The 13,375-nt window shown below is 50.3% G+C and overlaps 1 protein-coding gene across 1 annotated transcript; it reads right to left on the reverse strand.

Moving 5' to 3' along the window:
- Positions 1 to 7,069: 7,069 nt before the first annotated feature.
- On the reverse strand, positions 7,070 to 11,472 carry LOC148592332 (coiled-coil domain-containing protein 81-like). Its single transcript, XM_088535169.1, has 7 exons — positions 11,406 to 11,472; positions 10,905 to 10,966; positions 10,445 to 10,601; positions 9,337 to 9,593; positions 8,368 to 8,453; positions 7,528 to 7,625; positions 7,070 to 7,074 (listed from the first exon to the last, which is right to left on the reverse strand). The coding sequence occupies exons 1-7, from the start codon at positions 11,470 to 11,472 to the stop codon at positions 7,070 to 7,072; spliced, it is 732 nt and encodes a 243-aa protein (XP_088391295.1).
- Positions 11,473 to 13,375: the final 1,903 nt, after the last annotated feature.

The following is a 13,375-nucleotide window of genomic DNA, read 5'->3' on the forward strand; positions in this document are numbered from 1 at the left end:
GCTGCTTGCCAGGGGCCCAAATAAAGGATGTCACAGAAAGGCTCCCAAGGCTTGTTCAGGAGTCTGACTATTACCCTCTGGTACTGTTTCATGTGGGCGCTAATGATGCCATGGGGAAAATGAGGGATATCAAGCAAGACTTCAGAGCCCTAGGGATGGCCATCAAAGGTACGGAGCCCAGGTAGTGTGCTCCTCTATCCTGTCAACGAGGGGAATGGATTCAAGGAGGAGAAGGCGGATATGGCAGATTAACAACTGGCTGTGCCGCTGGCCTTGGCAACAGGGTTTTGGCTTCTATGACCATGAGACTCTGTTTTATGACCACCAGCTAGTGGGAAATGATGGTATCCATCTCAGCAAGAGGGGCACACGTCTCTTTGCCAAAAGGCTGGCCAACCTGGTTAGGAGGGCTTTAAACTAGACAAGAAGGGGGAAGGCGAGTGTCACACAGACACGGCGAACAGTACCGCGCAGCCTAGGTCAGATGGCATCCAGCAGGAGTATGGTAGTGGGGAAGTGTGGTTATGAAATGATCACGGAGGGTCCTCTTTCACCCCTCCTGGGAAACCTACGGGCTTGGTTACTTCCCTGAAATGCCTGTACACCAATGCGCGAAGCATGGGTCATAAGCAGGACGAACTGGAAATTTGTGTGGTCCCAGTGACATCATCTCATTGGAATCACAGAGACGTGGAGGGATAGCTCGCACGACTGGAGCGCTGCCATGGAAGCCTATGTGCTCTTTAGGAAGGACAGGCTGGGAAGGCGAGGTGGTGGAGTTGCTCTTTATGTGAGAGAGCAACTGGAATGCATGGAGCTCAACCTGGGAGTGGAGGATGAGCGAGTTGAGAGCTTGTGGGTAAGGATTAGAGGGCAGGCCAATGTGGGAGACACTGTGGTGGGTGTCTGCTACTGGCCACCTGACCAAGACGAGGAGGTTGATGAGGCCTTCTATAGTCAGCTGGATATTGCCTCACAGTCACAGGCCCTTTAGAGCCGCAGGCCCTAGGGACAAGAGAAGAAGCCGGGGGAGAGGAAGACTTGCCCTGGGTAGAGGAGGATTGGATCAGAGAGCACCTAAGGAAACTCCATACCCACAAGTCCATGGGCCCTGATGGGATGCACCCCAGAGTGCTGCGTGAGCTGGCAGAGGTCATAGCTAAGCCGCTCTCCATCATCTTTGAAAGATCCTGGAGAACGGCGGAGGTGCCCCAAGACTGGAAGGCCAATGTCACACCAGTCTTCAAAAAAGGCAAGAAGGAGGACCCAGGCAACTACAGGCCAGTCAGCCTCACCTCCATCCCCGGAAAAGTGATGGAACGGCTCATACTGGCTGTTTTCTCCGGGCACATGGAGGACAAGAAGGTGCTTAAGCGTAGTCAGCATGGATTCACCAAGGGGAAATCATGCTTGACTAATCTGATAGCCTTCTATGATGGAATGACCGGCTGGATAGATGAGGGGAGAGTGGTGGATGTTGTCTATCTTGACTTCACCAAGGCTTTTGACACCATCCCTCACAACATCCTCCTGGGCAAGCTCCAGAAGTGTGGGATAGATGAGTGCACAGTGAGGTGGATTAGGAACTGGCTGGATGGCAGAGCTCAGAGGGTGGTGATCAGCGGTGCCGAGTCTAGTTGGAGGCCTGTAGCTAGCGGGGTCCCCCAGGGGTCAGTCCTTGGTCCAGTCCTGTTCAATTTATTCATCAATGACCTGGATGAATGCACAGAGTGCTCCCTCGGTAAGTTTGCTGATGATACCAAACTGGGAGGAGTAGCTGATACCCCAGAGGGCTGCGCTGCCATCCACAGGGACCTGGAAGGACTGGACGACTGGACGCTGAAAAACCTCATGCAATTCAACAAGGCCAAGTGCAAGGTCCTCCATCTGGGGAGGAATAACCCCAGACACCAGTAAAGGCTGGGGACTGACCTTCTAGAGAGTAGCTCTGCAGAGAACGACCTGGCTGTCATGGTGGACGGCAAGTTGACCATGAGGCAGCAGTGTGCTCTTGTGGCCAAGAAGGCCAATGGGATCCTTGGGTGCATTAAGAAGAGCTTCTCCAGCAGGTTGAGGGAGGTGATCGTGCCCCTCTACTCAGCCCTGGTGAGGCCGCATCTGGAGTATTGTGTCCAGTTCTGGGCCCCACAGTACAAGAGGGATGTGGAGCTGCTGGAGAGAGTCCAGCACAGGGTCACAAGGATGATCAGGGGCCTGGAACATCTGCCCTATGAGGAGAGGCTGAGGGAGCTGGGCCTGTTCAGCCTGGAGAAGACAAGGCTGAGAAGGGATCTAATCAGTGTCTATAAGTACCTCAAAGGAGGCAGTGAGGAGGATGGTGCTGGCCTCTTTTCCCTGGTGGCCACTGACAGAACTAGAGGTAATGGCCACAAACTGAAGCACCAAAAGTTCCACATGAACTTAAGGAAAAACTTTTTAACAGTGAGGGTGACAGAGCGCTGGAACAGACTGCCCAGAGAGGTTGTGGAGTCTCCTTCTCTGGAGATCTTCAAAACCTGCTTGGATGCAGTCCTGTGCCACATGCTCTAGGTGACCCTGCGTGTGCAGAGGATTTGGACTAGATGACCTCTAGAGGTCCCTTCCAAACTTAAGCGTTCTATGATTCTATGATTCAATGGTAGTAGTATGTCAGTTGATGGGATGGCCCGAGGCATTTCCAACTGCCTCAGCAACAACTGGATCTGTAAATAAGGTGGTCTTAGAACAAATAATTCCGAGATATGGGTTGCTAGAGGCAATGGATTCAGACAGAGGCACTCATTTTACAGGAAAGGTCCTTCAAGGTGTCATGACTGCCCTAGGGATTCAATGGGACTTGCATACTCCTTGGCATCCTCAGATTTCTGGTAGAGTGGAAAGGATGGATGGGAACATTAAAAAGCATCTTTTGAAATTGGTTTTAGAAATTAAGATGCCGTGGACACGATTTCTACCATTAGCTTTAGCAAGAATAAGAGCAAAACAAAGGGGAGACATTCAGCTGTCCCCCCTTTGAAATAATGTTTGGGATTCCCTATCCTACTAACACCCAACCTGGCAAGGAGGTGGAGATAGGTGATATATATTTAAAGCAATACATTCTTTAGTGGAGTCTCTCCGACAGGAAGCCCAGCTCGCACAGACCCTCCCCTTGGATTTTGCAGTCCATGATATCCATCCAGGGGATTGGGTCTTGGTAAACATCAATCAAGACAGCTGAGCATGGATGGACTCATCATACCAGAGTTAAGATTTCCAAGACTCCAGAAATCTGGGCTTGTCAGTTGAAGGAAGAGGATGGAAAGCCCCGGCTAACTCTCCGTAGATCTGTACCGCTGGCTGGGAGTGGGTCTGGAAAATAAATGCTGGGTTGCTGGGTCTGTGGGAGTCCAGGAGGATATGAAGAGTACCCATGGGTACTAGATATACTGAATGCAGGTTGTTAGCAAATAACCTGGTTTGTAACAACAAGTATTGTCCAAAGGAGGGGAGAAAAAAAAAAAAAAAGAGGAGGGATTGAGTGGAATGCTCAGGTTTATGTATTCATCAACAAGGAGATTTCCCCACAGTTTGGCTGAAGAGCAGGACAAAGGGAGGGGAGACTGAGCGGAGCCATGAGCGAGTGCGACAAATAGAGCCATCTGCAAGGAGATGGGGGCCTTTACAAAGGAGGGAAATAGGGCAATTCCCCCACATTCTTCAGCAAGGGGGACAAAGGAGTTGGCGAGCTCAGGTGAGAACAGATGGCAGGAGGCAGGAGTTCGGTGTAGGTGGGCCGGGAAGGCTGTAACTTCTGAGTACCTTGGCCAATGGGGAAAGGGAGAGGGCGTCCCTCGGTCTGGAAATTAGGATAAAAGGGGGGCTGCGTCCCCCAGCAATTGGAGAGACCCCACAGGGATATGCCGGGTGGACTCTCCCTTTATTCGAATAAAGTTTTAGGACTCCTCTGTCTCCTTTTTGGATATTCAGTTCTTGACAGCGAGATTTTCTGCACACCCTTGATGTGCTGGGAACATCCCTGCATCTCCCCTGATCACAGGGAAGGCTTTTTTTTAACTCCCAGCAATTGAAACGGGAAATGAGAGGGAAAGGGGAAAATTTTTGTCCCCACACCAGAGGCAAGCATGCAGGGCAGCTTAATTTTGTACTGCCTACAAGAACACAGGACACACCTGTGTCAGATACCTCCCTGCAGGTCAGCCCTGATGTTCGAAAGCAAAAGGAGGAGGCCAGAAGCACCTCCCATAGCTTGATTGCCTCAGTGCAAATCTGAAAATTAAAAACTGACAACAGCAGCATGGCAACGAGGCTGGCAAGAGGCTACAATGATGCACTGCTAATGACTTCTGCTTCTGGGCCCAAACCTCATCCTCATCAAAGATGCTCCTGTTACCAGCTCAAGACCAACCTGGAAGGGCTGTTTTGGAGCAGTTCTAGCCTTGCAGTCCCTGTTCCTACAGTCAAGCTTTTTCAAGCTTGCCACCTCAAAGGTGGCAAGAAAATCACCTTCCTTAGGTGAGCAGCCCCTTTCTCTGCCCACTCCTCTCACTCAGCTCAGTCACAACAAAAGCCAGACTTCTCTGGAGGTCCATCCCTGGGGAGCTGTCTCTGAGACAGCACATCTGCTGGTGGCTGGGACATATATGCTGCGATGGGACACCCTTTCTGGAGCATGTGGTATGGCCAGAAAAGCTGGAGAGTAGCACGGAAGATGCAGGTTTCCTGTTGAACCTGAACTGAGCTGAGCTGAGTTGTTGCATTCCCTTTGCTACTGGGAAGCACAGAAGCTGCAATAGTGTGTGTCACTGCCCGGTCGTTGTGTCTGTTCCTCTCATTACTGAATGGAGAGAAGGGAACGTATAGACCTATGGGGCAATGCAGGAGGGCCTCTGAGTCTCCACTGCAGTGGCTGTGGGGATATGGGATCAGTTCAAACATGTGCCTCATGTGCAGACAGTTCTGCCAGAGACCCCTGTGCCAGGGTGAGTCCTTCATGTGCCCACAACACTGGAGCAGAGCACAGTCCTCTCTGTCGTGTCTGTGCTTTGTCCTTGGACTGAAGATCCTTGGGCTATTCTTGTTGGCTGCAGGGAGCCTGAGAGCAGAAATTCCTGGCTTGCAGCCATAGCAGAGCCCCTGATGGGAGAGAGGGGTTCAGCAGGAGCTGCCCAGAGGACCAAAGGGGCTTGTGGGGCTGCAGGAGCAGGGTTTCTCCCTCTGTGCAGGAATGGGGTCTGCAAGTTGCTGCAGCTGGGCTGGCCACAGCAGCCTGATGGGTGAGAGGTTTTGGTAAGAAAACAGGGCGGGATCAAGACAAGCCTGTGTGCAATGAAACCCTCCTGGGAGGTTTGGGGGTTTGGCACATCAGACCAAATGACCCAAAGCACTCCCCTTGAGCTTTTCCTCTCAGCATCAGGCTTCTTGGCCTCATTTGAGCTTCCCCAGGACCAGACAGCCAAATCATGGGCCTTTAAAAATACCAGGACTTCACATGGGCCACAAGCCCCATTCCTCCTGGTTCCTAAGGTCTTACAGGTGCTCCTGGAAAACATGTCTCAGGAAATACTGGTGTTTATTCCAATGAGTTTCCCAAAAGCGCTCTTCTCTCTTGGTCTCTCCCAGTTGACTTCCTTGTCTCTTCAGCAAAATAAAAAGGAAAGGGAAATCATCCCAGGCGTTTATATTGGAGGAAAGATAAGAGGTCCTTCTCCCATTATTTTGAAGTGATATTCCACCTGTGGGGCCACAGAAAAGAAACAACAAAGATTATGATTAACATCTGTTCTTCTCCAGGGCCTGGAAATCATTTCCCACCCTCTATTCTGACCCTTCACTTGAGCCTTCTTGACAGTTCTCTTATGCCCCTAAGCTAATCCTCATAGGTCAGCACATCTGCAGATTGTGTTTTTGATCTAATTGATGAGCTCAGCTAAACCAAAATTGTGCATCCCCTGTTCCTGAGAGGCCTAGCAGGTACCATTCCACTCGAACCAAGGAGGACCTTCTCATGTCTTTCCTGGGAATGCAGTAGTGACAAATGCATTGCAAAATCAGAGCATGAGTTTTTCAAGCAAATCCATGACAATGGCAGTCAATGGCCAAATGATCTCAGGAGGAGATCTCTCTCACTCCCTGTTCACAGACCTGTGCTTTCCCATGAATCTATACCGCATAAGGAGGTTCTCAGGCAGTAGCACATACCTCTCCTGGCCACCTCACTATTCTTCTCACCAGTTTCTCCACTGGGGGCATGGGTACACTGCCCTTCCTCCTGGATTTCTTCACCTTCCGTGAGGATCTCTTGTGGATGGCTGGAAGTTTCCTGAAAAGAGATATTATGGAGAGGTGCTGTGAGCACAGGGGAATTTTGGTGCCTGTCCTGCCCTTAGAAAGTTCTGCAGCACAAGGCAGTTCTCTTGGCTGTTGCCATGAATGATGTGGGCTCAACTGACTGTTTTCACATGAAGAGAGAGCAAGTTCACCCCCAGCTTTTATGCCCAGAGCAGCAAGGAGTGCCCACAGGAATGATCCTTATGCCCGAGTACCAGCTCTCTCTTGATGCAACATGAGCAAAGCACGGTTCTTTACAAAGGCAGCCTCCAAGAGACGTGGCAAATATATGGAATACTGCCTGGTAGTCCCCTCTACTGTTTGTTAGGAAATGGAAAATGACTGTTCCTGGAGAGCCGGAGTCCAAGAAGGAGAGGGTGGCAAGTGTCTCACCTGCCATGAGTTTCTTTTCTTTCAGATTTCTTCCTCTGCTCTTTCTGTATATTCTGAGCAGCAAGTGTGGGCTCTGGGATGCTTTTTCTGGAGAGGAGACGATTAGCAGGAAGATTTCCTGTAGGCAGAAGACAAGAAAACCATCCAGGACAGCATTGCAGAGGGCTCTTGAAAGGGAAGGTTATGCAGCTCTTCTCAGCCTGAGGTCAAACTGAGGGGTGTCAGACTGATTCCTTTGAAGCCTCATTTCCTGGGTGGGCTTTCCCCATTCTGGACACTGCCTTTTCTCTCACTTATTGTTTGTACTTTACAACATCCTTTCTTGAGGTAGTGCTTTTCTCACTCTCTATCCTATTCAGAGAAAGGAGAAGTGTAAAAAGGAAAGAGGAGACTCGCTGGGATGTATGGGTGGCCGAACAGAGTCTCTCTGAGGGCAGTAATTTAAGGCAAGAGAGCAGATCCTTGGATCTGCCTACTGATCTCACATGCCTAGAGGTCCTCTTTTGACACAATCAAAACCAATGAGTTGTTTTCAGGGTGTATATGCGGCATGTTTAGGAGACCAGGACATGGAAATGGAGGAAAGTTGAACTTGGAGGATCCTGTACAGGTGAGAGTGTTGTGCTGCGCTGAGGCCTTGTTCCCTCAGGACTCACTTGAGATTTGCCCTATTGGGGGAGCAGCGTCAACTCTAGCACCTCATGCTACCTGAGCCATCACACTGTCACTTGGCTTCCGAAGGCCTACCCAGGAGCACAGAAGGAGAAGGCACAAGCCTCCACCAAGAATCAGCAGGTCCATTACCTTCCTGGACAGTGCTGGCCTCTCCTCTCCTCTCCTCCTCCTGCTTGGGCTTTACAGGTGGCCTAGGTAGTTTTTGATCTCTACTCTCCACCTTGTACCTGGAAAGCAGAAAAGGAGGCAGTCTAAAGCGGGAGCACTTTTGCAACCTCTGTCAATAATAGAGACACAGGGGCATTTGGGAGGTGCTGGGAAGTCCCTCGTTTTTTAAAGCGCAATAGGCAGAAGAGGCCACATGCTGGAGGAGTGTCTCAACAAGGTGAGAGGCATCATGAAGACCTCCAGTGCCTGGAGGGGCATGACCTTTCTCCTCTGACTCTTCCCTGTGCTTCATGTGAAACTGCCAAAGCAATTTCAACCCAAATCCCCTGTGTGCTTTTGGGATCATCACCCATCTCCTGTTCCTGCTCATGTTCAGGCAGAACACTTTAGTCCCCTTAAGCGTTTCAGAATCCTTTCATCGTCCTTTCTGATGAACCTGCATCTCCCACACACATAATAGAACCAAACACTGAGCAGCATGGGAGCCAGGAGAAAGCTCTCCAAAATCCCACTAGCCACAGTGTTCACTTTGGCCTACATAAGTCTCCACATTAAAAAATAAAAATGGCCCAAGACAATATGATCAGGACGCATTTCATTCCTACAGATCTCTCAAAAGAAATAAAAATGTCCCAAAGCAGCAACTAAGAGGGACCTGTACTTTGATGTGCATTTCAAAGGGTTGCTCATAAATGGCTTTCTGAGCAACGTTCACAAGGACTGGCAACACAAGGTTGCAAAACATGCGATGAGCAGTTACTTGCTTGGCCAGGTTCCTTTCCAAGAAGGAAACATACTCACTCAGGAAAGACAATGACATGACGAGAGTGAGTCTGGGAAAGAGCAGTTTCGGTGCCTGAGAGCACCGAATTCCTCATCTCCGGCATCTGCAAAGGAGAGAAACACATGGGACATGATGCCAAGAGAATTATCTAAGTGCTCACAGGGGAAACAAATTCTTCTACTGCTTAGAGAAAGAGCTGCCTCTGAAACATTCAATTATTCTATTCCCATCAGCAGTCCCTCCAGTTATGCACCGTAACAACTGGAGAGAAATAAAGGGGAAAGGGGAGGAACATGGTCATGCCTTTTACAAGGCTCAGGATTCAGAGACTCGGTTAGCTCAGGTCTCTTCTAATGCAGAAATCAAGGGAGGCAAGCACATGAGAAGGCATTTCACCAGCTGGGCCACTCTGTTTTCCCTGCTGTTGGGACCTAATGCTTCAAAGAGAGAGAAATGAGGTCAATAGACAGTTGACAGAGTTGTGTGACATTCCCACTGGCCTAGGCAATTGTATCCATAAGGAGATCAGGCTGAGCTTCTAAAGGGACTCATAAAAATAATTTTCAGAACCTTAAGGGAAAGGGCTGAACTTGCTGCCTTACCATGCCAGACATGTTCTAGGGGAAACACGGCTTCTGAGGCCATCCTCACAAAAAGGGGCATGAAAGCATGGCTTTTTGCAAGGAGGGAAGTCTAGTGGGGAAAAAAACACACAAGGCCTCCTCTTGTCTTGGCCTTCTTTGCTGAGAATGTGGAAACTGTCTCCAGGATTGTATGAATCTTTGAGTGGACCCAGTACACTTCTGCACACGTTCAACTTCATTGCCAAGTCCTCTGAATGCCAAAGACAAACTGTCTGGGTAGCTGGCATTTCTCTCAGCCAGGACTGTCCATGTCCTTCAACAGGTCATGGCAGGCTAGTAGAATTGCATTCCCTTGGGAATTCAAAAAGATGACAGGGAGCACCGGAGAATTGGAGAACTTACCGTAAGAAGGGCCGCTAGCATCTGGTCAGTCCCATTAAGTCTTTTCAGGAATTCTTTGTAAAATCTCATTTTCACATCTGCCCCTTCAATTATAAGCATGCCAATGTTCTTCAACACAAAGACAACATTTCTGCCGCTCTCGAGGCAGCGTCGGAAAAGACGCAGGGTCTTCTCTATGCCAGCCTCCACTGTTTTGCGGGGAAGAGAGATGTCCTCGGCTATGTGAGCACATTTCAGGGGCTCACAAAGCTTATGACCTAGGAAGCAGACCAAGAGGAAAAAGGCACTAGTAGAACACACAAAAACACAGCATCAACAGCTTTGTGGTCTTCAAGCAAGCAGCTCTTACAGAACTCCCTTTCTTGACCTTCTGGGACAAATCATGTGGGAAGATGTTCAAAGCACTGCAAGCAGATGTGCCAAGTGGATAGCAATGCTTTCTTCCCTACAGTGTTTGAAAGAAAAGGCCACAACCATCTTCTATGAATGTGAGCCTTGACGGCAGGACGAGGAGAGGAGGAAATGATGAGTTTCTTTCGTGGGTGCCAGGTCAAAGAACTTGGGCCAAGCTCAGCCCATTCCACACTGGGAAAGATTTCACAGAGCCATGTTACATAAATGAAAGAAAGAAGGGAAAGAAAGAAAAAAAAAAAAAAAGAATGCACTACACTCCTCTTAATCCTCCAATCCATCCAGCACCCTCTGAAGTGCACAAAACAGCTGTAGTGTTCACAAGGATGACTAGCAATCACAGCAAAACCTGCCTCTGATGGGTTTTCACATGCACTAGGATCCCAGTCTCCATTTCAGGGCTCTTACAGCTGACTGTGACCGACTTCAAGGTGCAAGGAATAGGGAAAAGCCATCATGAATGCCAATATTTGCCTTTACAGAATTGCAGCTGTAGCCTGCTGTGAAATCAATACAGGGAGAGAGGGAATACAATGGTAATTGCCATGATGAGGTCCTGAAATCTACAAATTGAAATTGTTTTTATAACGTGGTGACAGAAGTCTGGAGCTTTAACAGTTACTGCTAGACAGGGCTAATGCCCAACCCAAAGATGTCCCAGAAAAGTGGAGGCCAAAGTTTTAGCATGTCTTCTTACCAGGAGAATAGGCCTTATCATAGGTGAGGCGGTGAACCTCCGCAATACTCTTTGAAAGATGGAACACGGGTCTGTGAACAGTCACAAGGCCGTATTTCCTAACAGCAACTTGCTCAGTCACCACACAAAAGGTGCCAAGCCGAATAACTCTGACTCCCTGCAAAGAGGAAGGAAGAAAAGCATTACTCGAGTGCCAGGTGAAGAGGCTTCTAACTGGTCAGTTGCATGAAGATGGAGCTTGGTGTCCTGCTCAATCCTGCTGTGCAAAGGGGATGAATGGAGGAGTGGGGAAAGCCTTGGAGAACCCTTGGAGAATGTCTTTAGAAGAGCACTTGAGGTGTTTTCATTCCCCCTCTTCTTCATGCTCTCAAAAAATGCAAGGAAACGTAGAGAACTCATGCCTCAAATACCTCCAGTGCAGAAGAAGGGCTTCTGGGGAGATGTAGGATGGCAGACCCACCTTATTCAGCATTAGCTGCTCTAGAATGTAGTTGGAGACTCCTTCCCAGATAGTAAGGGTCTCTGGAAAAGAAGTGGAAGATACATCAGGCTCTGTGTGGCCCCGCTCACAAATGTGCAGCACATGGTTAACCAAGGAGGTGACACCTGCAGTCGTACTCAATGAGCAAACTGAGCCCAACCGTGAGAGGGTCTCAGCAGCTGAGATTGAGATGGCATTAATGGGGAGCCCTGGCAGCTCAGGTAGGCCTTCTCCACTGGGAAGCACCTGTGGCAGGGACTTCTGAGTGGGGTGTCCCAGGACAGTGGGGATAGCATGAGGGTTGGGAGCCAGGAGTCCTGACAGCCACACTGCCAAGTGAGGCAGAGGGGACCATGAGCCTGGGCTCTGGCAGCAGTTCCAGCCCCAGCCACGCTCCTCCAGCCCCAGGCTTTCCACAGCCATGTTCACAGTTCATGATCTTTGTGAGACTTCCTGAGATAGACCTCCCAGAGGCCTTACCCTGTGCTGGCAGCACTGGTAATCGGTGCCCATGAGACCTGCCAAGGCCAGAGTCCCAGAGCTCCATCCTAGTCTCTTTGCTCATTTGCTCTGGATGAAGAGCAAACAGGAGGTGATGAGGAAACAGCTCCTCTCCTGCTCCTCCTGTACACGTCACCTCAGCCCTGTGCCACTCTGGCCGCCCCTCGCTGGTTCCCGCTCAGGGTCGTGGGCTCCTCGCAGCAGAGCAGAGCCGAGAGCAGTCCCAGCGCGTGGGCTCTCCCAGGCTCGTCGCGACGTGTGAGGAAAGGTCGGAGCGTGCGCTCTGACTGCTGTGCCTGTGACACGGGATGTCCCCTGTGAGCACAGCCCGTGTCACAGAGGGGTCTGACCCTCATCACCGCGGGCCAAGCCAGGGCTGGCCCTGCGGTGGAGAGGGATTGCATGGGGCGCTCAGGGGCTGCCCTTGAGCTACACAGACTGTGAAACAAGAATGAATCCTCCTCCCACCGTGGGTCTTGGCCTCGCTGGGAACTGTGACTGCGCTCACATGGCCACAGCTGCGCACACAAAACCTGGCTCTCAGGGAGGGCAACGAGCTTCACGCCACACTCACCCCACAGCCGCATAGTGCAGGTGGCTGCTGCCACCGCGGGAGGGAGCGCTAACCACTGAGCCCACCAAATCATCCAGCTGCTCCTTGGCAGCCACCACAACACTCTTCTCGCTGCTCCCACTAACGGCTCCTTCCCTTGACAGTTCCTCGGCCACAAAACCTGCAGGAACCTCTGTTCATCCACAGCCAACCTGCAGACGCCTTTTGGACCTCATCACTGCAGCATCCTGGTGTCTGGAGTAGAGGGGAACTGAGCAGGGCAAGAGAGAGCAGGCAAGAGAACTCAGCATCTCCTAGCAGGAATGGCTCTGAGCAAAGAGGGAGCAATTACTGTCCCAGCTGGTTTGGGCCTCTATACTCTGTGCAGGACCTAAAAATACCTTTTCTATTGGTGTGGATCTGAATATGAAAAAATACTGTACATCAAAATTGCAAACAAAAAGATGTTTAGTGAACCCTTTTCAATATCTACCATTTTATAGCCCTCCTTCATTATGTTTAGTTCTTTTCTTGGTGGTGGTGTATCTTTTGAATTACTGGTCTTTGGAGGAGACTTTGTGTGTGATCTGTTTTAAGGAAAGTGAATTGGAGTGGAATGCCATCAGAGGGTCATGGACATCTGGTGCCACTGCAGGTGCCCTTGTTCCCCCCTGCTGAGCCTCTGTCTGCAGCCCTGAGGGGCTCCGATCTCCCACTGGTCCCTGCAGGATGGGCAAGAGCTGCAATAGCTCTTTCATGACAGAAACTCTGCAAGTTAGTATAACGTGCAACCAGGGAGTCCTTCAGTCTCTGCTGCTGCCCTTTTTCCTCTCCAGTCATGGAGGGAGTGCACCTGAGAAGCTCCTATTGCAAATATGGAGCTCAATTGCTTGGAAATGAACATCTGTGGGTTTGCCTCAGTTCCTCATAGATCCTTACAAACCCTCGGCTTTGCCCATCATCCTAGTGCAAAGCTGCCTTGTATTTCCCCTCAACCCCTCAACCTGCAGACAACCTATCTGCACTCTCTGGTTCAGCCGCTGCCTCTTGGGCTCCCTTGTCCCACTCCTCTCATAGACAGCCCTGCATGTTTGCTAAATCACTGCCAGGATCCCTCCTGGACTGCCTCCATTTGCCTGTGCTCCCACACATCCCCAAGATGTACCCAAAAGCAGGACTGCTCTCATTGACATTAGGCCTTGGAGTTTATGCCATAATTTACACCCCTTGGCAGGACCTATCTCTGCACACCCAGGTGTGAAGGGGACTATCAGTGGTACCAGCCCCACCCGGGATGATAGTTCCATTCACAGGAGCCCTGGTTCAGGAGACAGGTCCTTCCCTGAGCAATTCACAGGTCCTTTCCTTCAGCCTGTTTCAGGGCCATAGGCCTACC

The sequence above is a fragment of the Tinamus guttatus genome, unplaced genomic scaffold, assembly GCF_059628265.1.
Source record: "Tinamus guttatus ecotype Peru unplaced genomic scaffold, ASM5962826v1 Tinamus_guttatus_pri_ptg000618c, whole genome shotgun sequence".
Classification (NCBI taxonomy): Eukaryota; Metazoa; Chordata; class Aves; order Tinamiformes; family Tinamidae; genus Tinamus; species Tinamus guttatus.

What these genes read in the sequence shown, in the direction of transcription:
- LOC148592332 (XM_088535169.1), bottom strand. Translation starts at nt 11,472, where the DNA reads ATGGAGCTCTGGGACTCTGGCCTTGGCAGGTCTCATGGGCACCGATTA. An exon ending in TGATAAGGCCTATTCTCCTG is followed by an intron (nt 9,594 to 10,444) that starts GTAAGAAGACAT and finishes TCTGCTTCCTAG; the next exon opens with GTCATAAGCTTTGTGAGCCC. An exon ending in CATGTCATTGTCTTTCCTGA is followed by an intron (nt 7,626 to 8,367) that starts GTGAGTATGTTT and finishes TCTGCTTTCCAG; the next exon opens with GTACAAGGTGGAGAGTAGAG.